The sequence below is a fragment of the Stomoxys calcitrans genome, chromosome 5, assembly GCF_963082655.1.
Source record: "Stomoxys calcitrans chromosome 5, idStoCalc2.1, whole genome shotgun sequence".
NCBI classification, from domain to species: domain Eukaryota; kingdom Metazoa; phylum Arthropoda; class Insecta; order Diptera; family Muscidae; genus Stomoxys; species Stomoxys calcitrans.
The window spans coordinates 58,387,806-58,413,375 of NC_081556.1; the positions used below are offsets into that span (position 1 = coordinate 58,387,806).

The 25,570-nt window shown below is 40.5% G+C and overlaps 1 protein-coding gene across 2 annotated transcripts in view; it reads right to left on the reverse strand.

The window, feature by feature from the left end:
• Window positions 1-4,931: 4,931 nt before the first annotated feature.
• The window catches only part of LOC106091412 (phosphatidylinositol phosphatase PTPRQ), a 96,411-nt gene continuing 75,772 nt past the window's right edge, over window positions 4,932-25,570 (reverse strand). For both annotated transcript variants that reach the window (XM_059370007.1, XM_059370008.1), the window contains exons 11-19: window positions 24,855-25,172; window positions 24,433-24,771; window positions 24,213-24,370; window positions 10,925-11,171; window positions 10,681-10,864; window positions 10,402-10,601; window positions 6,003-6,073; window positions 5,809-5,943; window positions 4,932-5,735 (exon numbers count right to left, since the gene is read on the reverse strand). In XM_059370007.1, the coding sequence (XP_059225990.1) occupies window positions 5,088-5,735; window positions 5,809-5,943; window positions 6,003-6,073; window positions 10,402-10,601; window positions 10,681-10,864; window positions 10,925-11,171; window positions 24,213-24,370; window positions 24,433-24,771; window positions 24,855-25,172 (2,300 nt within the window). In that variant the 3' untranslated portion in view covers window positions 4,932-5,087. The remainder of the gene's footprint in view (window positions 5,736-5,808; window positions 5,944-6,002; window positions 6,074-10,401; window positions 10,602-10,680; window positions 10,865-10,924; window positions 11,172-24,212; window positions 24,371-24,432; window positions 24,772-24,854; window positions 25,173-25,570) is intronic.

Genomic DNA, 25,570 nt, shown 5'->3' on the forward strand with positions numbered 1-25,570 from the left:
TTTTCAAGGAATGCCCCTTACGGAGACAATTCAGACATAATTTGAGCCTTTTTGCTTTTTTGAACCGAAGAGAGGGAGAGAGGTTAGAAAACTGTGGACAATTTACAATAAAATGGTCCACTGAGTCACAAAAAACACACGATGGCGATTTGGCTTCTGCAGCCACATGCACATGACGATTTTTGGGGTTTTGTTTCTTGGTGTTCTGGTGTGTTGAATCCATGTTTGTGACAGAATGGTCCAAATTTTCGAGCATACGACACCTTTGGTCTAAAAATAGTGACATGGAACTCCTACTGGGCAATTCATTTGCCACCAAGCTCTCTTCCCACTTAATCTGTGTGGTCCTGTCCATTTTTGATGTTGCCAAATATATCCGCTATTTGGCCTTTGGAGGTAATGGTCATCAAAGCACGTAAATGCGAATTCATTTTGTCACTAAGATGTCTAAGGCCTACAGCAGAACTATTTTCGACAGGTTTCAGGGAAAATAATTCTTTAATGTGACTCTGAAAATGTAATAATTTATTATCGAATCTATTTTTCAATAATTTTACCGCTTCCGCATAGTTTTTCTCGGTCTGCTCCAATGAAGAGTGTCTAGAGCGATACCAGTAAGGCTAGAACGAAGATGATGAAACTTCTCTAAAACACTGAGATCCGTGCTGCTGTCGACAACCGTGGTAAACAAGGAGAAGAAGTTCGGCCAATCTGCATAACCTCCACTGAATTTGGGCAACTGAATTTCTGGAAGCCTAGTTTTACGCATGACCGATGAATTTTCACCAAACGAACCACCATCAATAGAAAATTGACGCATCGTTGAAGACCTAGGGTTTGATTCTGACCTTTGAATAACATTCAATCGCCTGGTCAATTTAGCCTTCGCATCCAAGTATAGAGTTGTGAACCTCAGGCGGTTAATATTTCCTCCAATGCTGATTGAGCGTCTTCAAATGATGCGTTTATTTGGTCCACAAAGTCGAGACGGACGGACAAATCGGCCAAATCATATTGGGCCAGCTGCTCGCTTGTTAGGCTTTTGATTTATGTCTCCAACTGCTTCTCCATCGCTGATATTTTAGTTCCGAACGGCAAAACATTCTCAGCAACTTCCCCATTAATGATATCGATACCTTGATCAGTTATAGGCATTTTTCACTGTTCCACTTTCCAAACGATATATTTTGATAATTTTTTATATTAAACTTTTTGTGATTGCAAAACTTAATCACGTCGGGGTCACCAATGTTTTGAGCCTGTAATCTTTTTTACAGGCTATTGTTGAAAAAAAAAAATAAAAAAGCGACTTTTTAAAGTTTTAATGTACAAAAGCTCCGATATGAACTTCACTTTATTCGACTGCTTCTTTTCTACGAATAGTTCAAAAATTCAATGTATGCAAAAATTATCTCAAAAGTAACAGAATGCATTGACCATAAAAAAGGTTTATGTACAAAAAGATTTATTTTAAACATACAAACAATAGAATTGACCAGCCTATGTAACTACAAATAGACTCGCAAGTGCTTAGATGTACGAGGGAGTATGTATGTTTATTAGTTGTGTTTATAATTGCACTGCTTGCAGGTCCAAAATATGCACTCGCTTTAAACAACAAAAACCTGAGTGCAGCGCAAGTGCAAGTGCATTTATGCAATACAGGGCCGGACTTGCGGTTAACATCATGGGACCCTTAATTTATCCACCTGTTCCTTAACGTATGGTATATTCAGTCTCTAAGGACCTGGTACTAGTCTAAGGATTGGATCAATGTGTCTGTCCGCATATTATTAAACACCCCTTCGATGTCAATGCAAACCGCCAATGTGTACGTCTTGGCATCGAAGGATTCTACTATTTTATGCACCTCGTGCGGGGCATTCTCCACCGACCTTCCTTGAAATAGGCATGCTGTTTATATTCAAGCAGTTCGCTGGATTTCCTACTCATTATCATGGTATCCACAATGCGTTCCATGGTTTTGAGTAGGAAGGACGTAAGGCTTATAGGCCTTTGGTGTCGAATAACTTGCCTTGCCAGGCTTGGTATATGCAAGTCCTAGGCACGCTGTGAAAATAGTGGATAGATAGTCGGTCTCCTTTTGTAGAAATATACCATCAGTTCCGGGTGACTTAAGTGGTTTAAAGCTACTCAAGGCTTCCTTGGCCATAAATTCCGTTATGACAAGCCTTCGATCAACCTCATAATTCCAAGATTCCGGTGTCTCCGTGATTCCCATCGTATCCTGTGGAAAATGCGTTCTCATCAAAAGTCTCAACATGTCCTCCGTTGTTTCTGCTCTCACTCCCATGCCATCGACTAACGTTTCAGTTAGGACATGGGTTTTTGAAAAAAACTTTTTCATCTTGGCGGCGTCATTAACGCTATGGACCTGGTCGCAGAAAAGCTGCCAGAAGGCACGTTTTGTCGATCTGGTAATCTTATTTTATTCCTTGAGCCGGTTGTAATGCACATCCCAAAAAACTTCCGCTTTTTTACGGAGTGCTCTGTCTTCTTTCCCAATGATGCGAATATCCCCGTTGGTTTTAATCTTATTCCGGAAGCTTATCGGATTCGTCGCTGACAGTGCTATTTTAAACCTAATATTGCGATGGTCTGAGAAGGAATGCTCCATAGAGACTCTGCAATCCTGAACCTCATCGATTAGATTTTCCGAACATATTGTCACATTTACCGCAGAAAATCGTTTAATATGGCAATTTGATTTAAAAAAAGATTAAATGATGACTATTTAATTAGTAGTCATTTATAGACAACTGCCAGATGATGATCAATGGTATAGGCGTTCAGCCACTCCAAGCGAGTAGTAGCACTTAAATTTATGCTAGCGCCATTTACTGGCTGTTTTCAAATGGATTTAGTCGATTGAATTTAAAATAGCCAGTAAATGGCGCTAATTTGGAGAAGTCAACATGAACAGTAAGAGGGCAGAGTGGTCACAATTGATCATACAGCATTTATCTTCGTTATGACTTCGTTGTGGTTGTTTGCGGTATTATTTTTTAACTTTTCCACTCTAAGACGGGCCTTAACAATAATTTTCAAAAACGCCAGATCTCGGAGATGGGTGAGGCGATTTAAGCGAAATTTTGTTTGCACACTTACAGTAACCTAAAAACAATAATTTGGTACCAAAACTTGCCAAACGGATTTATATGTAGATCAATCACTACAAAATGGGACTCAAATTAAAGATATTTGAGAGTAGAAAACGAATTTGAAATCCAATTGTGGGACTAAGTGATTTGTGGGTCACTCCACCCCAAAAAAAACCCCTCAAATCGGACATATTTACCGACCATGGCAATATGGATCTTCAAAGAAAGGCAAGAAATTGACTTTCACTTTTGGGACCAAACTCTCGGGGGGTCCACTACACCCCAAGCAGGTCTTTTACTGACCATTGCAATGTGCGGTTTAAATAAGAGGTATTTGTGTGTAGAAAAAGCCACAGGAAAATTTGAATAATTTTCAACTGAAATTAGGCCGAAATTACTCTTCTCAACATAGCTTATCGGGCGCACCAGAGCGGGCCGGGCTTAGCTAGTTATTTATCGAAGGGTGGGTTTTGGTTGAAACTACCCTCCAAACATTTGGAAGTGACTTTCTCACTCCCTCCCAGAATAGTCACTTTTTAGGTCCTTTTGGATGATAGTTTGTAGAGATTTCAAGGTTTACAACAACAAAATACATTAGTGTCGGAATTCTATCATTCATGTTTCGCTAATTAGTTTCTCATAATCAACTGTTATTGCTGCAAATTTAAAAATAGATTTTTTGTTGTTGTTTTGGACGCTAACTCAAAAAATCCCAAACAAGAGAATGTATGTTAACTTAGCCTTCTGTAATGAAGAAAGGCCGGTAGCACAGAGGGATAGTATACGCCTCACAATCGTAAGGTTGGCTGTTCAAATCCCAGTCAGGGAAAATCATTGCAAATAAAATCTTCGATTATTAATCCTGATTTGGAAAAGAAATAAATTTGAAAGAGAAATAAAAATAAGCCTCACTCTAAAAGGTAAAAAAAAAACATTTGGCAAATAAAAATTTATTTTTATAAATGACGTTGGTAATCGAATTTTACACTTTTTTTAGTGCCTATTTAGTCACTCATGGGTATATATCGCCAAGTGGCACGTTTTCTCCCGTACCGAGACACTAATTAGAGTAAAAAATGATATCGCCTGAGATTGTTTTCAACTTCCTTGAGTGCAGATTTAGTGACTCGCACGATAGAAAATGTTTGGAGGGTATAACGACATACATGAATTTGAGAACGGTCCACACACTCACATTTGTGTTCCGGTGCACGTAAGCAGCTGATAAATTGGTTGGTGCCATATTAATATTTATATGTAAATGGCAACATTTTGGCAAACGTGGTAACCTTGTCAAACCACTGAAAGAACGATTTTTGGAAATTGTTTCCCAGAAAAAAAACGTAGTACCAGCCTTAAGAGAACTCGTCTGATTTTTCTGGATCCCTTCGTTTTTGCTTGTGCAATAATTTCCCTCCTTTTCTCGTTCAGTGATTAGTGCAACTCTGATTTTGGATATATTACTTTTTCGCGTCATTTTTTTTTGTTTGTGTGGGCCATGGTTCTTAACCATAATACACACACACACAATCAAAACTCGTTGACAGATAGTGCACTTCGCGAGAAAAAATTGTATTCAGCTGCTAACGGTACACTACCATGTAATTATGTCATCGCTTCCATTCTCTCTTGTTGCCTGAACATAAATGATCTAAGGTTTCCGAGTGAAACCGAGGTTGTTAGTCGTATGTACCTTAACCTATATGATATCAGCAATCATTTAAAATGCCTCACTTGGAAGTCGTCCAGATGAATTTCTTGAAAAAAAAAAATTCAAAAACTATTGGGTTATATTATTATTTAGAAATTTTGATAACATAGAGCATGAATAAATATTTTGTATTATATACATATGTGTGTAAATCTAAACAAATTGCACTTTTTTTGTTGAGGCTATATATGAATGTCTGTACATTTTATCACGAAAAAGTCTTAATTGTCTATAATTTCACTGCTACTAGAATTTCACATAAAACTCTCGTTGTTGTTTTGGCAGTCCACTGATCGTTCAATCGTATTTTGCCGGTGATTACTAAGGGAATTCATATCCGAAGCGTTGCGTGAGCTTTGATTTGCATTACGCAAAGTATTTCCGATGGTCTCTGGGTCGCTTTCGACAATGGTCGTTTGTTTGGAATCACCTTTTAGAATTTTGCCGCTAACTTTGTGTTTGACCAACTCATAAGTACAGGTATACAGAAAAGTGTATTGGACCAGACTCTGCACCATTTTCATGCGCTGAAAACGCAACTTCTTTACCGTCTCATAGATGTTAATTTTTGATTCATTTTTCAGTCGCTGCATTATAATGTCTAGGCCTATGAAAGTGCCGGTACGACCAACGCCAGCGCTGCAATGTACCACGATGGGTGAATAACTTGGAATTTTCTCCGCTTTAACTTTTCGCACAAATGTTATCAAATTCATTGGATCGGTGGGACAGCCATGATCTGGCCATTTCTTGAAATAGAAATGAACCACCCTCTGTTTGAGACCGAACATTTCATGAACCACCGATAGCTCGGTGCGGTCATAGAGATCAAGGCTTTCCTTTTTCTTCTCAATGACGTTAATGCCTTTAGACTTGAAAGGATAATATTCGTGACATTTAGTCTGAAACGAGAATAGAAAGAAACAAAGAAAAATATTCAACCACGGACAGATTGAACAGAAAATTCATGCTTACCACATCGCCTTCTCGAAACTGCGTTACCATAACAATAACTCGGACATTATGCTGTAAGACCATGCGCCAAAAATCGGTGGTGCTTTCAGGTTTCGGACCCTGCGTTGCAATATATTCTTTTCGTCTTCGATAACCCTGTTTAAGACAAGATTTCATTCTTTTATTTAATCGTAGAAAACGCAAGCCATACTCACATCAATAAATGAAGCATTAATATAGTCGGAACCATCAGCATCGATGTCCAGTATCACACGATTTTTATCATCTGCAATATAAGTAACGGTAAGTATTTTTAAGGTGCTACTGTCAGCTTTTTAAGAGAGACACACAGATGTAAAGCAAGTTCGCCCACGAGCGCAGAGACTTTTATTATTATTATTTTAGCGAGTAATTTTTAGTCCATTATAATGCATCAGCAACAAGGGGAGGAAGATGCATTCTTGTTCCTACTGTTAAGATGTCTCATACATTTTCGAATTTTTCATTCGATAATTCTTTAAAGAAATGGGACTCTCCATCTGTTTCCACTGTGTGGGACATACACCACAGATATTCTATTGAATCCTTTACCTCGACTATAACACAACTTCTGCAAAAATCGTTATTTACTACCTTAAGTCTGTTAGCATGTTTTCAGATCACACAAATTTGGAGTGATCACAACCCGCACTTTGTGATCATCTGTCGTTCGTTGCCTTTCGATCTTTATCCTGAGGACTTAGTTTAGTGTCGCTCCCAGAGAAGGTGAATTTGTAACTGTTCAGCTATCTCGCTGAGAGATTTACGGCAGCTGAGAAAGGTTTTTGAATTCAGAAATATGTTCCACAAAGATTTAATGGCTGTCTGATTGTCTCAAAAGATATTTATGCCATTATGCCAATCGTCGTTATGACATTACATCTTAGCCACGTCATCACTTCTTTAATTGGAAGAATCTCCGCACTATAGTAGTCGAACAACCTTCCCGATGTGAAGGGAAGATTACATCAGAGTACACCCCATAACCCACCTGATTGTCTAGTCTGGAACGATCCGTGTAGATGTCTATGTTGTATTTTCAATCGGATCTATCAAGAATAGTGTTACAGTACTTTTTATCAAAAAACGGATCAAACATTGTGTAATTCACACTACCTGGAATATCGAGCATTGTATCAATGATGATACAGCATCCATAGCCGCCGCATGATCAATGTGAAAGCTCCTTAGCCTCACAGCAGTGGTCGCAGCAATTTGCCTAGCCACAATTTTCAGAGATTTTCGGTGTTGCACGTAGAGCTTCCTGAAGTATATCTCTTATAGTGCTGGGAAATTTTAGATCCACAGGTCCCAAGCCTGCCGTAATGCGTCTTTTTGTAAGCAAGTTATTAATAAACTTTCTTACGGTAGAGTTGATGCTTCGAAACTCCAACTCCTTCACGATTGACGTCGGTTTTACATTATTGAAATCACCTTCAATGTCAAGAAATGCTATCATTGTATATTCCTCGACAGCGCAAAAACTCTCTATGTAGCCGACTAAGACGTGAAGGGCTGTTTTAGTGTATTTGTCTTTACTATATGCGTGCTGCTACCGCAACAGGCGATCTCCAGGAATCGTAACCCTAAGATATGTTTCTATCAACCTCTCAAGAGTCTTCAGCATTAAAGATGACAGACAAATAGGACGAAAATCTTTCCTGTTTTCGGAATGAAAATGACCTTCGCGTCCCTCCATCCCACAGGTAATATGAAATTCTAATACAAACAGAGTATATCTCCCTAAGCCAGGGAACCAGTCTATCAGACACAGCTTGCAGTTAAACTGGTGATACATCATCAGGTCCTGGCGACTGAAAGGAGTCGAAACTTCTTATCGTCCAAAGGATTTTCAGCGCAGACACAATTTCCCCAATAGCCTCCTACGAATGCATAGCAGTGACAACCTCTTCTGGCGCCACGTTGTCCGTTGGAGAATTTCCCGGGAAATGTGTATCAACGAGTAGTTCTAGTATTTTCTCACTAGACATTGTCCAAACATTCTCTGACTTCTGTATATACCCCACCGTTATAGGTCTCGAGGACAGAATCTTCCTTAGTCTAGAGGCCTCAGATGTATCCTCCACGGAATTGCAGAACTCCACCCAGGATTTGTTCTGAGCTTTTCTCAGCTCGCGGTTATATTTTCATAGCTCAGCCTTATTGATGTCCTAATCGTATGGTGCTCTTGTGGCTTTTGCTCTGTTGAAGAGTTTTCTGCTGCCCTTGCTTAGACCAACCAGCTCTGGGGTCCGCTATTTGCCACTTGGCTTGGCACTAGGACATGGTGACACAAGCGAGTCATTCAGGGCGGTTTCTACCAGCGACTTAAGGTTTGAAGGCGGCATCTCTGTGCCATATATAGGGTAGCCAGCCAGTAATGAGACTTGTTTATTTCAAGACTGGCTACTACTAAATCTTCAGTGCTTAGCGACGGAAGAAGAAAAACATTTAGACTACTCTTTGCAAGAATACAGGCTCTGCGTCTCTCATTCCCCGTACCCTTGAGTAGTTTAATTCCCGGAGTTCTTAGTCCACGAACCATTCCTCCACACACCCATGGTTCCTGGATAAGAACCACGTCAAATCCCCCTGCCATCAGGAGGACCTTTAGTGCCGCCATAGCGGCCTTACAATGGTGGAGATTTATCTGTAGAAATTGGACCATAGTCAGGATTCAGAACTTCCACCACTGTTGTGTTAGCCTCGTCTTTTGATTCCAACAGGAGTTCATTCTCGCAAGATTCGTTAGATCTTGTCATGATGAGTTTCCGTACGCATCTAGGGTAGGTGAGAAAGCTATGGATCCGCTCTTCCTCAGCACACATGCGGTGTGGACTATTCCTCCTTACATGCTTTAGTAGATGCCGCTGTCGAAGTACTCTTTGAGTTCCGTGACTCCCCGCTAGCGCACACCTTGAGCCCAATCCAACTGGATGACCCACCCACACAGGGTTTGTCGGGTCCCGTTTCGATGCCTTCTGTCTCGATTGTGGCAGGGGGATTCTCAGTCTCCTGCAATCCGCCAGACTTTAGCGTTGTTGTCGATAGTTCCTCAGGTAAGTGTTCAGCAACCACTGCTGAGTTGTCTCCTGATTCCCAAACCCCACCGCTTTTATAGACCTGTAGGTTGTGCAAATAACACAACCATACACAATTCTTTAAAACAGTTGCATATTTTGATACTTTTATTATTATTATTCAGACAAGAAATCGGGTTTAATTGGGATTTAAAAATAAATCCTGCAAAAATGGGATTTATTTTGGTATGGTAAAATCTGCAAAAAAACACTGGAACACTGGCACTTAAATCTCGAAAAGGCCATAAATACGGAAAAATCTTTCTCAGGAGTTGTTTTAGGGAACATCAAAATAAATATGCCTGTGCATGAATACTTTTCTGCCAAGTGTAGAACCCCGTTTACACTGCTCATTAAAACCGGATTTAAGGCTCTCGTCAGCTGATTTTATAAAGGGAAAACAGATAAACGAGCCATTAAATCCATCAACGCCACCGTAATGGGCTATTCATCGCTGTCATAAAACCAAATTGTAGGCAAATTCTTTATAGGTCCGATTTCATAAATTTTTTAATTGAATGGACAAATTTCTTAATTGAACCTAGTTTTTAATTTTTTTCTATTTAACGGCGAAGAAAATTATGTATGGAATTCCGTGCAAACCTTAATCGTTTTCCATTCTATGCCTCTAACCTGATTCAAGTTTGGTATCGTATTCGCAGTCGCGTGTCGTAGTCTGTTAACTGTGAAATCCGGGCATTTGCATCATCATCATCACATGTCATCATCTTCCTCACATGTTCTACACACGCTGTAATTTGACGCTTTTTTTAAGCATATGTGTCCCGTAATGATACCGAAATCCATGCTGACCTCTTTCCTACTTGCTCTCTAATAGCCTCGTCTCTCACGACCCTGATGCTTATAGGATTTTCGTCGTCATTCCAATCGTTCCAATGCGTGCTCGTCGCCCACTTCTTTAACTCGGACTACGTCGCTCTGAAAGACTTTTCATTCATCAAGTTTATTGATAACAGTCCTCTGGACCTTATAGTCAAGTAATCTGTACTCTCATTCCCCCGTACTCCAATGCGGCTGGCATCAAAATTGTTCGTCGATATAACTTAATTAAGGAACACAAATTTAATTAATCTACCACATTGCAGCAAGTCGAACAGTGTCTTAGGTTAGCTTCGGTTTAAGCGGTAGTCTGCCATCAGACTCACTTAGACGTGGTCCATTGTGATACCACAGGAACAGGAGTGGGAAGATGCTTCTAGTTCCTATCCTTGAAACATCCAGATCGCTTTGATAAAAAACCTAACAACTTGCGAATGTTCACATCCGCTAAATCAGACAAGTTCTCAAAAAAGTTAAAACCTAAGGGGAAAGTCTTTCTAACTGCCAGTGCCGACACACAGACACACACAGCTAATGTTCTATATTTGCACTAATGCCATTGGAAAAAGATATTTTTAATGTATTCTTATGTATTCTAATGTATTCTTCTTGCTTAAGAAATGATTACAAATAGATCTAGTCGAGTTATACTTACATGGGAAAATATCTGCGTAACGATTTTTATTGTAACCCATTTCGGAAGCCGAATAACTAAGATCTAGAGCCACAGCTTTAAGCTCTTTAAATTCTCGAGCTATCTTTTCGGGTTTCGAAAGTTCACGGTAAAATATGGCGAATTTTTTGGAGGAAATATCACCGAAAGAATCCTCGATGCCATGACCAGATTCACGTTGCCTGTGTTAAAAGATTTTGAATTTGAATCCAATTGTAAGGAGTTTGCAGCGATGTGCTCGTGCTTATGCTTGGTACCCACCATTTAATACGTTTGGTAATCCATAGGTAAATGAATCCTGCTATGAATGCCAATAATAAACAGCTGGAGACGCCTGCCAAAATTATAGTCAGCTCTATTAGAGCCTCAGTTCTAAAATCTAATAATGCTGCATCGTTATAACCGGACTTTGTAAACAAGCGGATGACTAAATCGTACTCAGTGTCTGGAAAAAAATGTTTGAGTTCCGCAATACGATTTGCTCAAAAGAAAATTGCTACTTTACCAGGCTTCAAAGGTCCATTGCAAATCCTTGACGTTCCCACGCAATCATCAGTGCCAATGACGAATTCAATTTCATTCGATGATCGGCTATTGGTATCTGTTGGCTTCCAACGCACTGGCGTTGTTTGATATTGTTCAATGCAGTCAGTGTTCTTGTTTCCGTACACCTCTCCCCATGATTTAACGTTCGGCCAACTCATAGTCGTATCCATGGCACCAAATTTCAGTTCTGGCTCTTGATTGCAGTTCTAAAAAGTAGGTGTTAGAAAAATGCAATGTATGTAAAAACGCATGTGTAAAAGATTTTCCAACACTACAATTTTAATAATTTATATGTTGTATAAATGTACTGTTATCAATGAATCGTAACTATGCATTGCAATAAGCGGATATTTTTTACTCCCCAAAATGTGGATCTAAGACCCAATAAAGTATCTAGCGATGTCCGTCTGTCGAAAGGACTACATCTTCTGAACGAATATAACTTTCTGCTCCCGATTGTTAACAAATGAAGAATGGACGATTGTACAATAAATGAGCCCAGTCAAAACATGTTTAGATATACATAGCTCCCACTAAACCGATTACCCATTTAAAATTTTTATACCTCTAGAGTCCATAATTATTACACAATTTCGCTAAAATTTTACATGAGTTGCTTTTAAACTTCAATGTTAAGTACCCTGATTGAAAAAAGGCGGTACTTTGCAGATACCTGCTGGTATCATTTTATTTACATTAATTGTAATACCATTTGGTATTAATACAATACCAGAAGAAGGAGACTATCAGGAATTGACGGCGCCTTGCATTTAAAACTTCCTGGACTTTATAAAATGTTTGTTTTGAATTAATAAAATTTTATTTAATGTTGTTTTTTTAGCAAAGTGAGTTTCTATGAGAACATGAGAGAGATCATCAGCGAGTGTTGGTGTGTTCATACAAATGCCACTTCTGGGAATCTATATATGTAGAATCAATTGCTTAATAAAACGAATCGAGGTAGGTGGTCAAGTTGTAACATAATTTTTGTATTAATTGTATGAATCACAGATGATATCGAAAACAGGTAAAAGAGTGTTAAGTTTCATTCCCCTCCCCCACCCCATTTGTCAAGTACTTTGGACGAATTCTCTTTAAAAACAGAAACTAAAATGGATAGTAGCAGGTCAAAACATGACATAATTACCAGGTAGTGTACCGTAAACAGCTGAGTACAATTTTTTCTCGCGAAATGCACTAACTGTCAACGAGTTTTGGTTGTGTGTGTGTGTTCGGCCGACACGTGTTAACTATGAGCACCGCATAGGCTGGAACTTTGAGCTCCGACTTGTGTGGTGCCCATCGTTATCACGGAAAAAGCTACCGGGCGCGTCCACAGGTTGCGGATGGTGGAAAGCTCCGTTTTTATGTGGAGTAGCTGCAAATGCGGCCGCGGGCAGTCAGCGATTTTCGAGAGGAGAGTCTCATTGAGGAGTCAGATGGCACTGGCTCTTAATAAAATACTCAGTGCCAATGATACTCGAGATGACAAGGCGAGTTATTGGCTACTTCAAATAACCAATGGCAAACATCAGCGTCTGTTCACAGGTTAGGGGCGGCTGGAGGCGAGCGTTGGATCTTGGAGCAAGCGGCACGCCACAACGAAGGATACATATGCAATCCCACAAATCCCATGCGGTTGGGGCGCTGGGCCAGTAACCCGCCACCGAAAAACTATGAAAACTACTTTGAGAAACAAAGGAATAGTAAAAACGGACCCCCCAACGTTGACGAGCACGCAAACGAAAACAGGACCATGATTTGCGGATCTGCACCTGGAATGTCCGCACTCTTTTTAGAGAAGGTGCACTATACGCGCTGGTGGATGTATTAGAGAAGTACAAGGCAGATATTACCGGCTTACAGAAAGTGCGATGGACTGGGAATGTCCATCGCCACAACACCAAACGGTGACGAACTATACTATAGCTGCCATAACACGAGGCATGAATTTGGCGATCAAAACACGAGGAACCAAATTGATCACGTTGTTATAGATGGATGGCATTCATCCAGCGTGTTAGATGTACGATCGATTCGTGAAGCGAATATAGATTCGGATCATTACCTCGTTGCAGCAAAGGTTCGCACTCGTTTGAACATGGCGAGGAAAGACGATTTGACACTGCACGGAAGCTGGACATTGAAAAGCTGCAAACACAACAAATAACAGCGGCATACTCCACTCGACTGACCCAACTGCTTGATGAAAGCACTCCTTGTTCCGATGATATAATGGTGCAGAGGCAAACTATTGCCCACTCCATGGAAAATGCCGCGAAACCCGAACTTGGGTACCGGAAGCCTCCTCCAAGAAACCCATGGTACGAGAGTGTCGAGATGCTACTAAAGCCAATAATGCGGCATATAGAGCAACCCTGCAAACTGTAACAACGCGCCAGATGAAGTAGAGGAATCGGAGGAAAAGCTGAGAGGAGAAACGTCTTTTCCGCAGAAAGAAAAAGGAAATGGATAGACGTGAGTGTGAGCGAATTGAGAAGTCCAGAGACAAAGAAGGAAATCTGGTAACTGACACAGATAACATGCTGAGGATATGGAAAGAACATTTTACCCAATTGCTAGTGTCCGACGTTGGCGGCGAAAAGGATACCGCAGAACCAATCAATGATGGTGGTATAGAATGTTTACCCCCTAGTCAGAATGAGGTCCAAGTAACAGTGACTCGACTAAAGAACAACAAGGCAGCAGGGGCCGACGGCTTACCCGCCGAACTATTTAAGACCGGAGGCGACACGCTGATAAGGCGTATGCAATAGCTTATCTGCGCAATCTGGCTAGAAGAACGCATATCCGATGATAGGAATCTCAGCATACTATGTCCCGTACACAAGAAAGGAGACAAGACGCAATGTTCCAACTACAGAGGAATAAGTCTCCTCCCCATCGCATACAAGATACTCTCGAGCGTACTGTGTGAAAGATTAAAACCTAAAGTCAATGAGATAATGGGATAATTGGGATAAATTGCGCCAAATCCTGGAAAAGACCCGAGACGGACAAATCAACACCTACCATCTCTTTGTTGTCTGCAAAGCCGCCTTCGATACTCCTTTACGTTCAAAGGTATTTCAAGCCATGTCTGAGTTTGGTATCCCTGCAATATTAATAAGACTCTGCAGGATGACACTTGCTGATACGCGTTACTCAGTAAGAATAGGAAAGAATTTCTCGGAACTATCTAATACCTAATGAAGTTTCAGACAAGGAGACAGCCTATCGTGTGATCTCTATAATATCCTGTTGGAAAAGATTGTACGAGATGCAGATGTGAATAGATATGGCACACTTATCGCAAGAGAACCCATGCTACTCGCCTATGCCGACGACATCGATATCATAGGTCGGTCACCGGAAGTAGTAACTGCAGCATTTGCAATAATCGAAAGAGAGTCAGTGAAAATGGGTCTGGCAGTAAATTGAGATAAGACGAAATGGATGGCTTTAGCTCCCAAAACACCTTGAACAACCGTCTTATTTTCTTTTACACTTTGAACATAACATAATTTTAACATAGCATGCATTGGTTCTGTATCTAAAGTCCTGGTTATGCTCTCATAAACATACCCCAAATGTAGGAAAACGTGTCAGGTGTTTTGTTTTGCTTTGTGAAAACACATGCAAACGATTACCAAACATCTGTCGACCGTAAACGGAAAGTAGAGTTCAGTAAAAACAAAATTTTACGTTCCGTTTTCGTATCAGCTGATAAAATTTGAAGTTCGTAGAAATTTTAAAAATAAAAATTTATGTTTGGAAAACTGCTATTCTATGATTTCTCTATTATAATTAATTAAGGTTGAATGGGTAGCCCACCATGAAAATGTGGCCAGTCTGACTTGTTATAAAAAGTAAATGAGAAAGTGAGAAATATGCGCTAACAAGAAATTACTAGAAGAGAGTAGGGGGTAAGCGCCAATACGGCGTTGTCGTATCCGCTAATCCATGCTAGCACTTTGTCGTGAAAATGGGGCCTATTCAGGGATTCGACCCGGCACGTGATATTATTAGCACCACATCAGTTGAAACTCTGTGCTTCATTTTGTTTCGTGTTCATGTCATTACTCTGCTGAGAGCTACCGGTCGTGTCCATAGTTTGCGGATAGTGGAATGCTTCGAATACGGAGTAGCTGTAATTCTGTAATCTATTGGCGTCTTCAAAGAACCAATGGCCGTAGTGTTCACTCTAGCTTGCTCACTTTTGGAGCTTGAAGAGGAATGCTAGCTACACATACAACATCAGCAATAACAACTGATTTCGAAAACTGTAAATCCCTCGTTATGGCACATAGCTCTGTCTGAAGTGTTTTATGTGTCGTAGTATAGTCCGAATCCGGTCCCTGTCTTCTGAAACATTTCTCAGTCTGCCCACCGCATCCATAGTGTCCAGAAGGGAGCCCTGGTCGTATTTTGTTTTCCAATGCAGCTCAGGGCGGTGACTGTCGACCCATTTCCTTGTTCTAAAATGCCCTCTCTATATTCACGACGGACGCCACCGCGTACTCCTTCAGTTGGAGAAACGTCTCAACATCTCGCATCACTACATGGAGGGCCGTCTTATACGATCTGCACTTGAGTTTTGCCAGAAGTTCGCCGACGTCAGACCCTCCCTCACCTTCAAGTCTATTTTGTTAAAAAAATTGTTTTGTTTGAAATGTCAAATGCTACGTTTTGTAGTAAGCATAATTGCCTCATCGCATTTGCGATACATTTGTTCTATATTTACACTACATTTACGAGAGCTTAACCAGGCCTTAATTTTCATATTAACGTAGAAATAATTTTTTCATTCCTAAATCAATTTTTTGAAGTTAAGACGTGTCTGTTTTCGCTGTAACAGATTGTTTAAGTGTTAACGAGAATGGTATTAAAACAATCTGTGGTTGGTATTAAAACCAAAAAGAGCAAAAACAATAAATGTTTGGTAATGCATCTTATTCCAAACGGTACATACCATTTTATATTTTATTCATACTAGGCGGTATTGTTTTCACATAATACAGGGATGCTTTGGTGACTTTTGGTTTTTATTTTATTTTTATGAGAATACACAACCACCGATTTATTTAGACTTTCTGTGTTCTTGTTATTGGGCGTTATGTCCGCCTTTAGGTTAGAAGGTCAAAACGCCCGAAAAAATGCGCTTTATGACATTCTCTAAAGTAGACATAATGCCCAAAAAATTGTTGTGGCATATGACCGGTCCCCATACTTTACTATCAGTATATGTCAAAAATGTAATATAACTGCTTTGTAATCCACTCTGCCGGTTTGACTGCTTAAGTACTTAATTACAAAGTTGGCTGCTTTAGTCGGTTCGATCCTCTAGCCGAACGTAGAAAAAATTTCTAAGCGCCTCTTTCTTGTTCAATTCTTCTTCAATTTCTGACACCTGGTTTCTAGATATATTTCTCTACTTGATCTTTCTACCGGAGTCTTCCCCTTCTGATTCTGGTTCATATTAAAATGTTGATTCACACGATGCGAAATTCTTCATCAATGCTGTATCGATATAAATAAAATAGCCACTCTGTTTGCCTGGATTTAGGTCGCCCCGGTAGCCGATTTGGTAGCGTGCTCGAATTACCAGAGCGGGCCTGTTCTATCGCTACTGTGGAATCACAGTAAACTAAAAAGGTCTAATTGTGTCTGTTTAGAATACAGGCTGGCACTCTAAACTAGTCTAAGCTGCCTGGATTTACAGGGCGTGTTGACATCACCAATTTTGTTTTATACCTCATTTACTACCAGATCTACTTTTACTACCATCTCAAAGTTGGGAATTACTGCTTACAATGAAACGCCCTGGAAGGTATAGGGTTTTCGTATGCAATGTCAACGAAAATTTGGCAAGAGTTGATTTGTTTTTCTATCTAGTCATTCCTTTTACTTATTTTTCTTTAATTGGCTATGACAGAATATTTCTTCCACTAGCCGAACGTAGAATAGCTTCTTCTGCGCTCATTCTAAAATCTCTGACACCAAGTTTCGAGGTGTCTCCCACAACTTGATCTTTCCATCGGGCTTTTGGTCTTCTCGGTTTGCATGTACCACCGTGTTTGCCTTCAAAAGACTTCTTTGCTGGAGCTTCTTCATCCATTCTGACAACATGACCTAGTGAATGCAGCCTTTGTATTTTGATGCGTGTAACTATGCTCTCGTCGTCATACAGCTCATACAGCTTGTGGTTCATACGTCGCCTATATTCTCCGTTAACGCAAACTGGTCCATATATTTTACGAAGAATCTTTCTCTCAAATACTCCAAGAACTGCCTCATTTGCTTTCACAAGTTTCCGGTGACCGACCTATGATATCGATGTCGTCGGCATAGGCGAGTAGCATGGGTTTTCTAATGATTAGTGTGCCATATCCATTCGCATCTGCATCTCGTATAATCTTCTCTAACAGGATATTAAAGAGATCACTCGTTAGGCTGTCTCCTTGTTTGAAACCACGTTTGGTATTAAATGGTTCGGAGAGTTTCTTTCCTATCCTTACTGAGGAACGCGTATCAGCAAGTGTCATTCTGCAGAGTCTTATTAATTTTGCAGGATACCAAACTCAGACATGGCTTGAAATACCTTTGAAGGTAAAGCAGTATCGAAGGCGGCTTTGTAGTCAACAAACAGATGGTAGGTGTTGATTTTTCCTTCTTGGGTCTTTTCCAGGATTTGGCGCAGTGTGAATATCTGGTCTAGGGTGGATTTACCTGGTCTAAAGACGCATTGATAGGCCCCAATTATCTCATTGACTTTAGATTTTAATCTTTCACACAGTACGCTCGAGAGTATCTTGTATGGGATGGATAGGAGACTTATTCCTCTGTAGTTGGCACATTGCGTCTTGTCTCCTTTCTTGTGTGCGGAACATAGTATGCTGAGGTTCCAATCATCGGGTATGCGTTCGACTAGCCAGATAAGCTGATACATATGGCTTATCAGCGAGTCGCCTCCGGTCTTAAATAGTTCAGCGGGTAATCCGTCGGCTCCTGCTGCCTTGTTGTTCTTTAGTCGGGTTACTGCTACTCGGACACTAGCAGTTGGGTAAAATGTTCTTTCCATATCCACAGCATGTTATCTGTGTCAGTCACCAGATTTCCTTCTTTGTCTCTGCAGGAGGATGTGCCTGCACCAAAGCCATTGGTTTGATGTTTAATTCTTTGGTAGAATTTCCGGACTTCATTCTGACTCCTGTACATCTCAATTCGCTCACACTCACTTCTTTCCATTTCCTTCTTCTTTCTGCGAAACAGGCGTTTCTCCTCTCTCCTTTTCACCCGATACATCTCCTTCATCTGGCGCGTTGCTACTGATTGCAGGGTTGCTCTATACGCCGCATTCTTGGCTTCAGTAGCATCTCGACACTCTTGGTCGTGCCATGGGTTTTTTGGAGGAGGCTTCCGGTACCCAAGTACGGATTTCGCGGCATTTTCCATGGAGTGGGCAATAGTATGCCACTGCGCCATTATATCATCGGAACAAGTAGTGCTTTCATCAAGCAGTTGGGTCAGTCGAGTGGAGTATGCCGCTGTTATTTGTTGTGTTTGCAGCTTTTCAATGTCCAGCTTCCGTGCAGTGTCAGATCGTACTTTCCTCGCCATGTTCAAACGAGTGCGAATCTTTGCTGCAGCAAGGTAATGATCCGAATCTATATTCGCTCCACGGATCGATCGTACATCTAACACGCTGGATGAATGCCATCCATCTGTCACAACGTGGTCAATTTGGTTTCTCGTATTTTGATCGGGTGACAGCCATGTGGCTTTGTGATTATTTTTATGTTGAAATCTGGTGCTACTAACTACCATGTTTTTTGCCGCGGCGAAATCTATCAGCCTCAACCCATTACTGGACGTTATCTCGTGGAGGCTAAACTTTCCGACTGTTGGACCAAAAATGGCTTCCTTCCCCATTTGCGCATTAAAATAACCCAGAACGATTTTAATATCATGGGCGGAGCAGCGGTCATATGCTCTCTCTAGGCGCTCGTAGAAAATATCCTTGGTCTGCTCGTCTTTGTCTTCCGTCGGGGCATGGGCACAAATAAGGCTGATGTTGAAGAATTTGGCTTTTATGCGGATTGTGGCTAGCCTCTCATCCACCGGTGTAAAGCTGGACATAAGGTGTTTCAGTCTCCGACTAACCACCTGACTCCTCACTGAGACTCTCATCTCGAAAATTGCTGACTGCCCGCGGCCGCATTTGCAGCTACTCCGCATAAAAACGGAGCTTTCCACCATCCGCAACCTGTGGACGCGCCCGGTAGCTTTCAGCTAAGCTTCCCGTGATAACAATGGACACCACACAAGTCGGAGCTCAAAGTTCCAGCCTATGTGGTGCTCATAGTCATCCCGTATCGGCCGGGCATTCCGTGTGTAAAACTTCAAAATATTGATCTGCCACCAAACAAAGTATATGCTATATTCTGCATCGTCTTGACATTCTAAGTCGATCTATCCATACTATCTGAAATCATTGAAATCATTTTTATTGATGTAAGTCATTGGAGATTGCAAATGGGCCATAACGGTTCAGATTTGGTTATAGCTCTTACAGAAGGTGGTCTTTTGATTTAACTTCTTGAACCGGTCTTTAATCTTATATAGCTCGTATATGCACCAAATACTCAAATTGACATCTTGATCCCTGAAAGCCGAAATTGCTGCAATTTTCTACTTAGTGTTTTATTATGACTTCAAACATCTAAGGTAAGAGGTTGATACATATGTCTTATCAGGGTGTTGCCTCCGATCTTAGGTTAGGTTAGGTTGAAAAGAAGGTGCGGATATTTATCCGGCCCATAACACTATGAACGTACACCAAAGCGTAAGTCGGCTTCTTGGGCGCTCTAAATAAAAAATACTAAATAAAAGTAATCTCGAAAAAAAATCTACGTCAGGAATTCCGTTTTACTTACAAAATCCCTAACAGTTCTTCATACCACGCCCCTATATCGGTTCATGTCTGATATTGTGTTCCCACCTAAATGCCGGTGTCTGTTAACAGAGAAAGCCGGGCAATGACATAGAAAATACTCCAAAGACTCAGCATCTTTCTCACATGCACATATTATCACTATGTGTCTCGTTATGATACCGAAACCTATCCTGACCTCCTTCTTACTTTCTTTCAGTAATATCTTCGTCTTCTCACGATTCAAATCTCCCCATAGGATTTTTTTGGTACATTCATGTTCGAATCCCACGCCCATGTCCGGTTAAACAAGTTTATTGACGGCAGTCCTCTGACCTTCTAAATCGTATGCTCTTTCATTCCCCCTTACTCCGCTATGGCCCGGCACCCAAACGATGCAGATCTTGCCATACTCAGGGAGTGCATTAATCTCCTTCTTACACACCAAGACTGTTCGTGATCTGGTTGTTATTGCCCTGCCCTCGACTTCCTCGCGCTAACACCACACCATCTCATGCATTCCGTCATCGCCCGGATCTCCGCATGCATGATCATATTAAGGTCAGGCAGTCGAAAGCAGATCTCAATCCCTGGGTTCCCAATGTAGACCCCCAGGCCTACTTTGCCCTCTAGCTTTGATCTATCCGTGAAATATGATATTCCCGATGGCAATTTCCGAGTTCCGTCTATCGAAGACTGGGCCTCTGGCAGCAGTGTCTCGCACTCGATCTCAAGTGTCATCTCAGGAATACAATCGGAAACCTCTTCCAATCCATCCAGTTGCCCTCTTGTTGCCTCGATTATACTGCGAAGAAATGACCTGCTCCTATCTTCTGTCCATTCTCCCACCCCGTTGTGGCTACCCATACTTAATCTGTATGTCTATGGGTCGGATATCTAGAATAGTCCCCAGTGCCCTAGTGGGCTTCCTCGGTGCCCTAGTGGGCTTGAGGACCAACACTCCACCTATGCCAAGACCACATGTTCTCTGAATCTGTTGTATTATCCTTACGCTGCACTTTTTCATCATCGTAGCGCACCAAACTACTGAGGTGTAAGTAAGTATTGGTCTAATCACGCTCCTGTAGAGCCAATGGATTACCATCGGATTCAGGCCAAACATCTATGAGCCTTCTTAGTACTCTCCTGAATATGACAGTTTCCTGTTCATGATCACTCCTAAGTATTTGACCATGTTAGATATCGAAATCATTCTAGTGAGGAAACGAGGTGCATCAAATGGGCTCACCTTCGTCATCTCGTGAACAGCCAGATTTCACACCTCTCTGGGTTAACATTGAGACCCCCTAGTTCTCGACCAGTCGTATGCCATCTTCAAGACCCTTTTGGCCCTCCTGCGGCTTTTTGTTCTTAATCCGGGTTGCTTCGATGACCTAATTCTAACTATATCGTCTAAATTCTAAATTATATCGTCACCAGGGAATCCATATGCTAACCACATAAGCTATGTATATATATATGTTACCATATCTTCTTCTTTTTCTATTCGGGAGAATGTGCTTGTGCCAAAACTATCGGTTTGATGTTTAATCCTTTTGTAGAATTTTCAGACTTCTTTCTGACTCCTGCACTTAGTGTTTCGCTTACACTTACGTCTTCTCATTTCTCTTTCCTTTTTCGCGGAATAGAAGTTTCTATCCCTTTCTTTTGATTCCCCGTTTAGGTTTCGTGCGTTACTCAGTTACTGCAAGATTACTTTTTATGCCGCATTCCAAGTCGTACTTTGGTTTTCTTAGAGGAGACTTTTTGTTTTGGTACCCAAGTACGGGTTTTGCGGCCTTTTGCATCAAGTGGGCATTGGTTTGCATGCTTTATCATTGGAGTGCTTTCTTTGGGATTCTATGGAGTGCTTTTTAAGCAATGGGATCAATCAAATGGAGTCTGCCAGTATCGCCAATTAACCGATCGAAATCTCATTCAATTTTGAGAAAAATTTGGCAGGTTTTTCAATGGATAACGTCATTATCCCGGAAAATGCCCCGCTACTTGTTTAAATTTGATTTGATTTCATTTAAAATTTTTCGCTTTATGATATTGTTTTTAGGATAAACAAATTTATCCTTTAAATATTCTATAGTCAGCGCTGGTGAGGTAGTAACAACAGATAAAGGTTTTCTTGATGTTCTCACCGGCGTTCGAACTCAGACGCTCACTTTCTAACCTATGCGTGGGAGTGGCTGTTACTATAAATACAAAAATTTTAAAACAAATTTTTAATTCTGTCAAACATTTTTTTTTTTGCTAGGTTTACGACGTTTTCAACTTTTCTATTTATGTAGGAAATTTATGTATGTTATTTACGAAACTAGCCGAACCTGGCCCGTTTCGCTGCGCCTTCTTTAACTTTCTACGCTGATAACTTTAACCTAAATTTTAATACTATATTCGTGTTATGGTCTCCAATACCTTTCATTTGATACCCTTATTGTGCCCAACGGACCACTTTCGGATACGGGTGGCGTTCTTGCTGTAAGGGGACGGAGGCTTATCAGCCAAGTATAATATAGTCATAATGGGTCTAATGGCCTTATTGAGAGGTGGCATGACCCCCTATACTTCGATCTGATTTTGTATGCCAAATTCGAAATCTACTCCCTAATACCTTTTATTTAAGCCCCATAGGAACGTCCAAGATATCTGTTTGGTGCAGTTTTGGGTTTAGGGCTGCCCAGTGGGTACTTAGACTGAAATTTTAATACCCTATCCGTATTCTACTCTCCAATACCTTTCATTTGATACCTATATTGTCCCGATCGGTCCAATTTTGATTTTGGGTTGTGTTTTTGGCATTAGGGGGAGGGTCCGTTTCCCTTCCGATACCGAAAAATATATAGCCTATGTTTCCTTCCAAACCAACCTATATGGTTTGGAAGGAATATGCGATAATTTTGAGAAATATGCGATAATTTTGAGAAAATTGGTTCTGCCATTTTTCAGTCTATACGGAACAAACAAACCGAGTCCCATATATCCGTGATTGGCTATTGTGCGCATTTTGGGCGTTTTTGTGGGGGTGGGGTGACACTCTATACTTCGACATGAATTTGTATGTCAGATTCGTTATCTATTCCCACATACTTTTCATTTGATACACATATTGTCCTTATTGGTCCTCTTTTGATTTTGGGTGGTGTTTTTGGGGTAACGGTGGAGGGTCCGCCCCCTTCCGTTATCAATAAATTTTAAAGCCTATTCTTTCTTCCTGACCGTATTCGTAATATACTCCCGAATACCTTTCATCTGAGCCCCATATTGTCATGATCGCCAAATAAACCTATTTTAAGCGATTTTGGGGTTGGGGCGGCACCCCAGGTACTTTGACCCTACTTTTATTATGAAATTCATAATCTACTCTTGAATACCTTTCATATGAATCCCATATTGTCCCGATCGGTCCACTTTTATTTTTGGGTTGTACTTTTGGGGTAAGGGAAGGGTCCGCCCCCTTCCCGATATCAAAAAATTACAACCTTGATTCCATACGGAACAAACAAACAAACCGACAATCAAACAAACACAAATTGAATTTTATATATGAGAAGATAGTTTCCAACAGGCCATCTCTGATCGTTCTCATTCGAGTACATCGGGCGGTGTATGCACAGATGTGGAAGCCTAATCTTAACAAAAAGTGATATGTGGAAAATTTCATGAACATTGGATGAAAATGCGGCCTGTACTTTGATTACAAAAACATCGACAGTTGTGATGTATGTAAGCAACCCCCTGCGTATACTTATTGTTGTGAAATTGAGTGAAATTAAAAAGCATACGCCCGTATGTCCATTGCTCTTATCTATTGTACAACACTTTTCATATTAATTCCGATAATTGATTAACAATTGTTTATAAATTCGTAGATTTGGCAGCAAAGGTGGAGTTACATACTAGGCGCCCACATGCGTCCCTTTGTGTGAGTAACATACCATGAACCTTTTGCTGCATACGACTTGCTAAAAATCAGCTTATTTATGTCATTGGCATCCTTAATTTCAATGGAAGTTCTCAATAACGTTGTATAAATCGATTTTAGAAAAGAATTTCGCTATTTTACAGAATGCAAAATTATTTTTGAACAGCAAACAAATCCATTTCATATGTTTTGTATAGTCGTTGGCAGCAAGCAAGCTTATTTTCAAAATATATTGCCCATAATATGCCGTTATTGCTTAATGAGCAAGACATAAAGCTTCTATCAAATCGATTTGAATCAATTCGTTAACTGTTTAATTACTCGTTTCTGGTGTGACTTTAGAGATATTTTACTGAATGTAGATATTTAATAGCTACATACCTTTTGCGAAAGCAGCAATGCCACGTACAATATGGTGCCATAATCTGATGTAAGTATGTCTGCTGGGAATCTAACAACGGCTATCTTTGATGGATTACTACTTTGGTAGGCCTCCACACGCGACTGTTGCAATGCTTCAGAGTCCATACTTCGAGGAACTAAATTTTTTATATTTAAGATTAAGGTATCGTTGTAGTATTTTTTTTTTTTGAATACTCACTTCCCGCCGGTGATTCAAAGGCAATCGAAGTGTAATCGCTATAAGTCTCTACACCTTTCGTTTTCACCGACACATTCGCCAAGTAACTATATTCCGGTTTCAGTTCCGTTTCGTTATAAGTTATGAGACCTTTTTCAATGAAATAAGGTTCAACTTTGCGTTGAAAAGAGTGATCATCAAATCCTGTGCGAATGCCATTGAAGTTAACTAGGAAGTGATCAATATCACCATTGGATTTACACGGTGACTTCCAAGTAAGCACGACATTTGCCTTGTATTCCAACTCTGTATCTGATGGACCTTCGGGTATTGATCTTAGATCTGTTACTGGATCTGAGACTTTAGATTAAAACAAAATAGAAAATTATTTGGGGGTTACGCAAAACATAAACGTATGAAATAGTAATCGCGTAATTTCTTACTCCATGGTTTGGTGGTGATCATAGTGGGCGAAGTGCATTCACTTATTCCAAATTCATTTTTAGCTGCCACTTGAATGCTGTATTTCGTATAAGGCTGTAATTCGTTGAAGGACATTTCCAGTAATGATATCTCTTGTGCCTTCAAATCGGGATTTGGTGCGCTGCATTCCTTAGGAATGTAGTATGCAGCTTCAACACGTTGAAAGTAGGTTATGTACAAATTTATGTTGCCATTGGGATACTTGGGCGCACTCCACATCACATGTAGGGAATGGTTGGTGCTTGATCTAACAAGGACATTCTCCGGTTTATCAGGAACTACATTGGAAATGGAAGAAAAATAATGGGTTCATCTTTATTGAGAGGTGAGTTCGGAGAACGTTTTATTTCACGTTCGGGGCTGGTCAATTGTCTGCCTAGATCGTGTGATTTAATGCCTTTAGGCTATTTTTTGTGGGGCTATGTTAAAGCTCATGTCTATACAGAAAATCACGCTTCAATTGAAGCATTGGAAGACAACATTGAAGCAATTATTCGTGAGATACCGGCCGAAATGTTGGAAAGAGTACGCAAAAATTGGACTAAGCGGATCGACCATTTGAGACGCAGTCATGGTCAACATTTGTTATTTCATGCTCATCTTCAAATATTAAATTATGTGGACCGTACTATCGATTCAAATTAAGATTTCATTAATTTTTCTGAATTGGATAGGT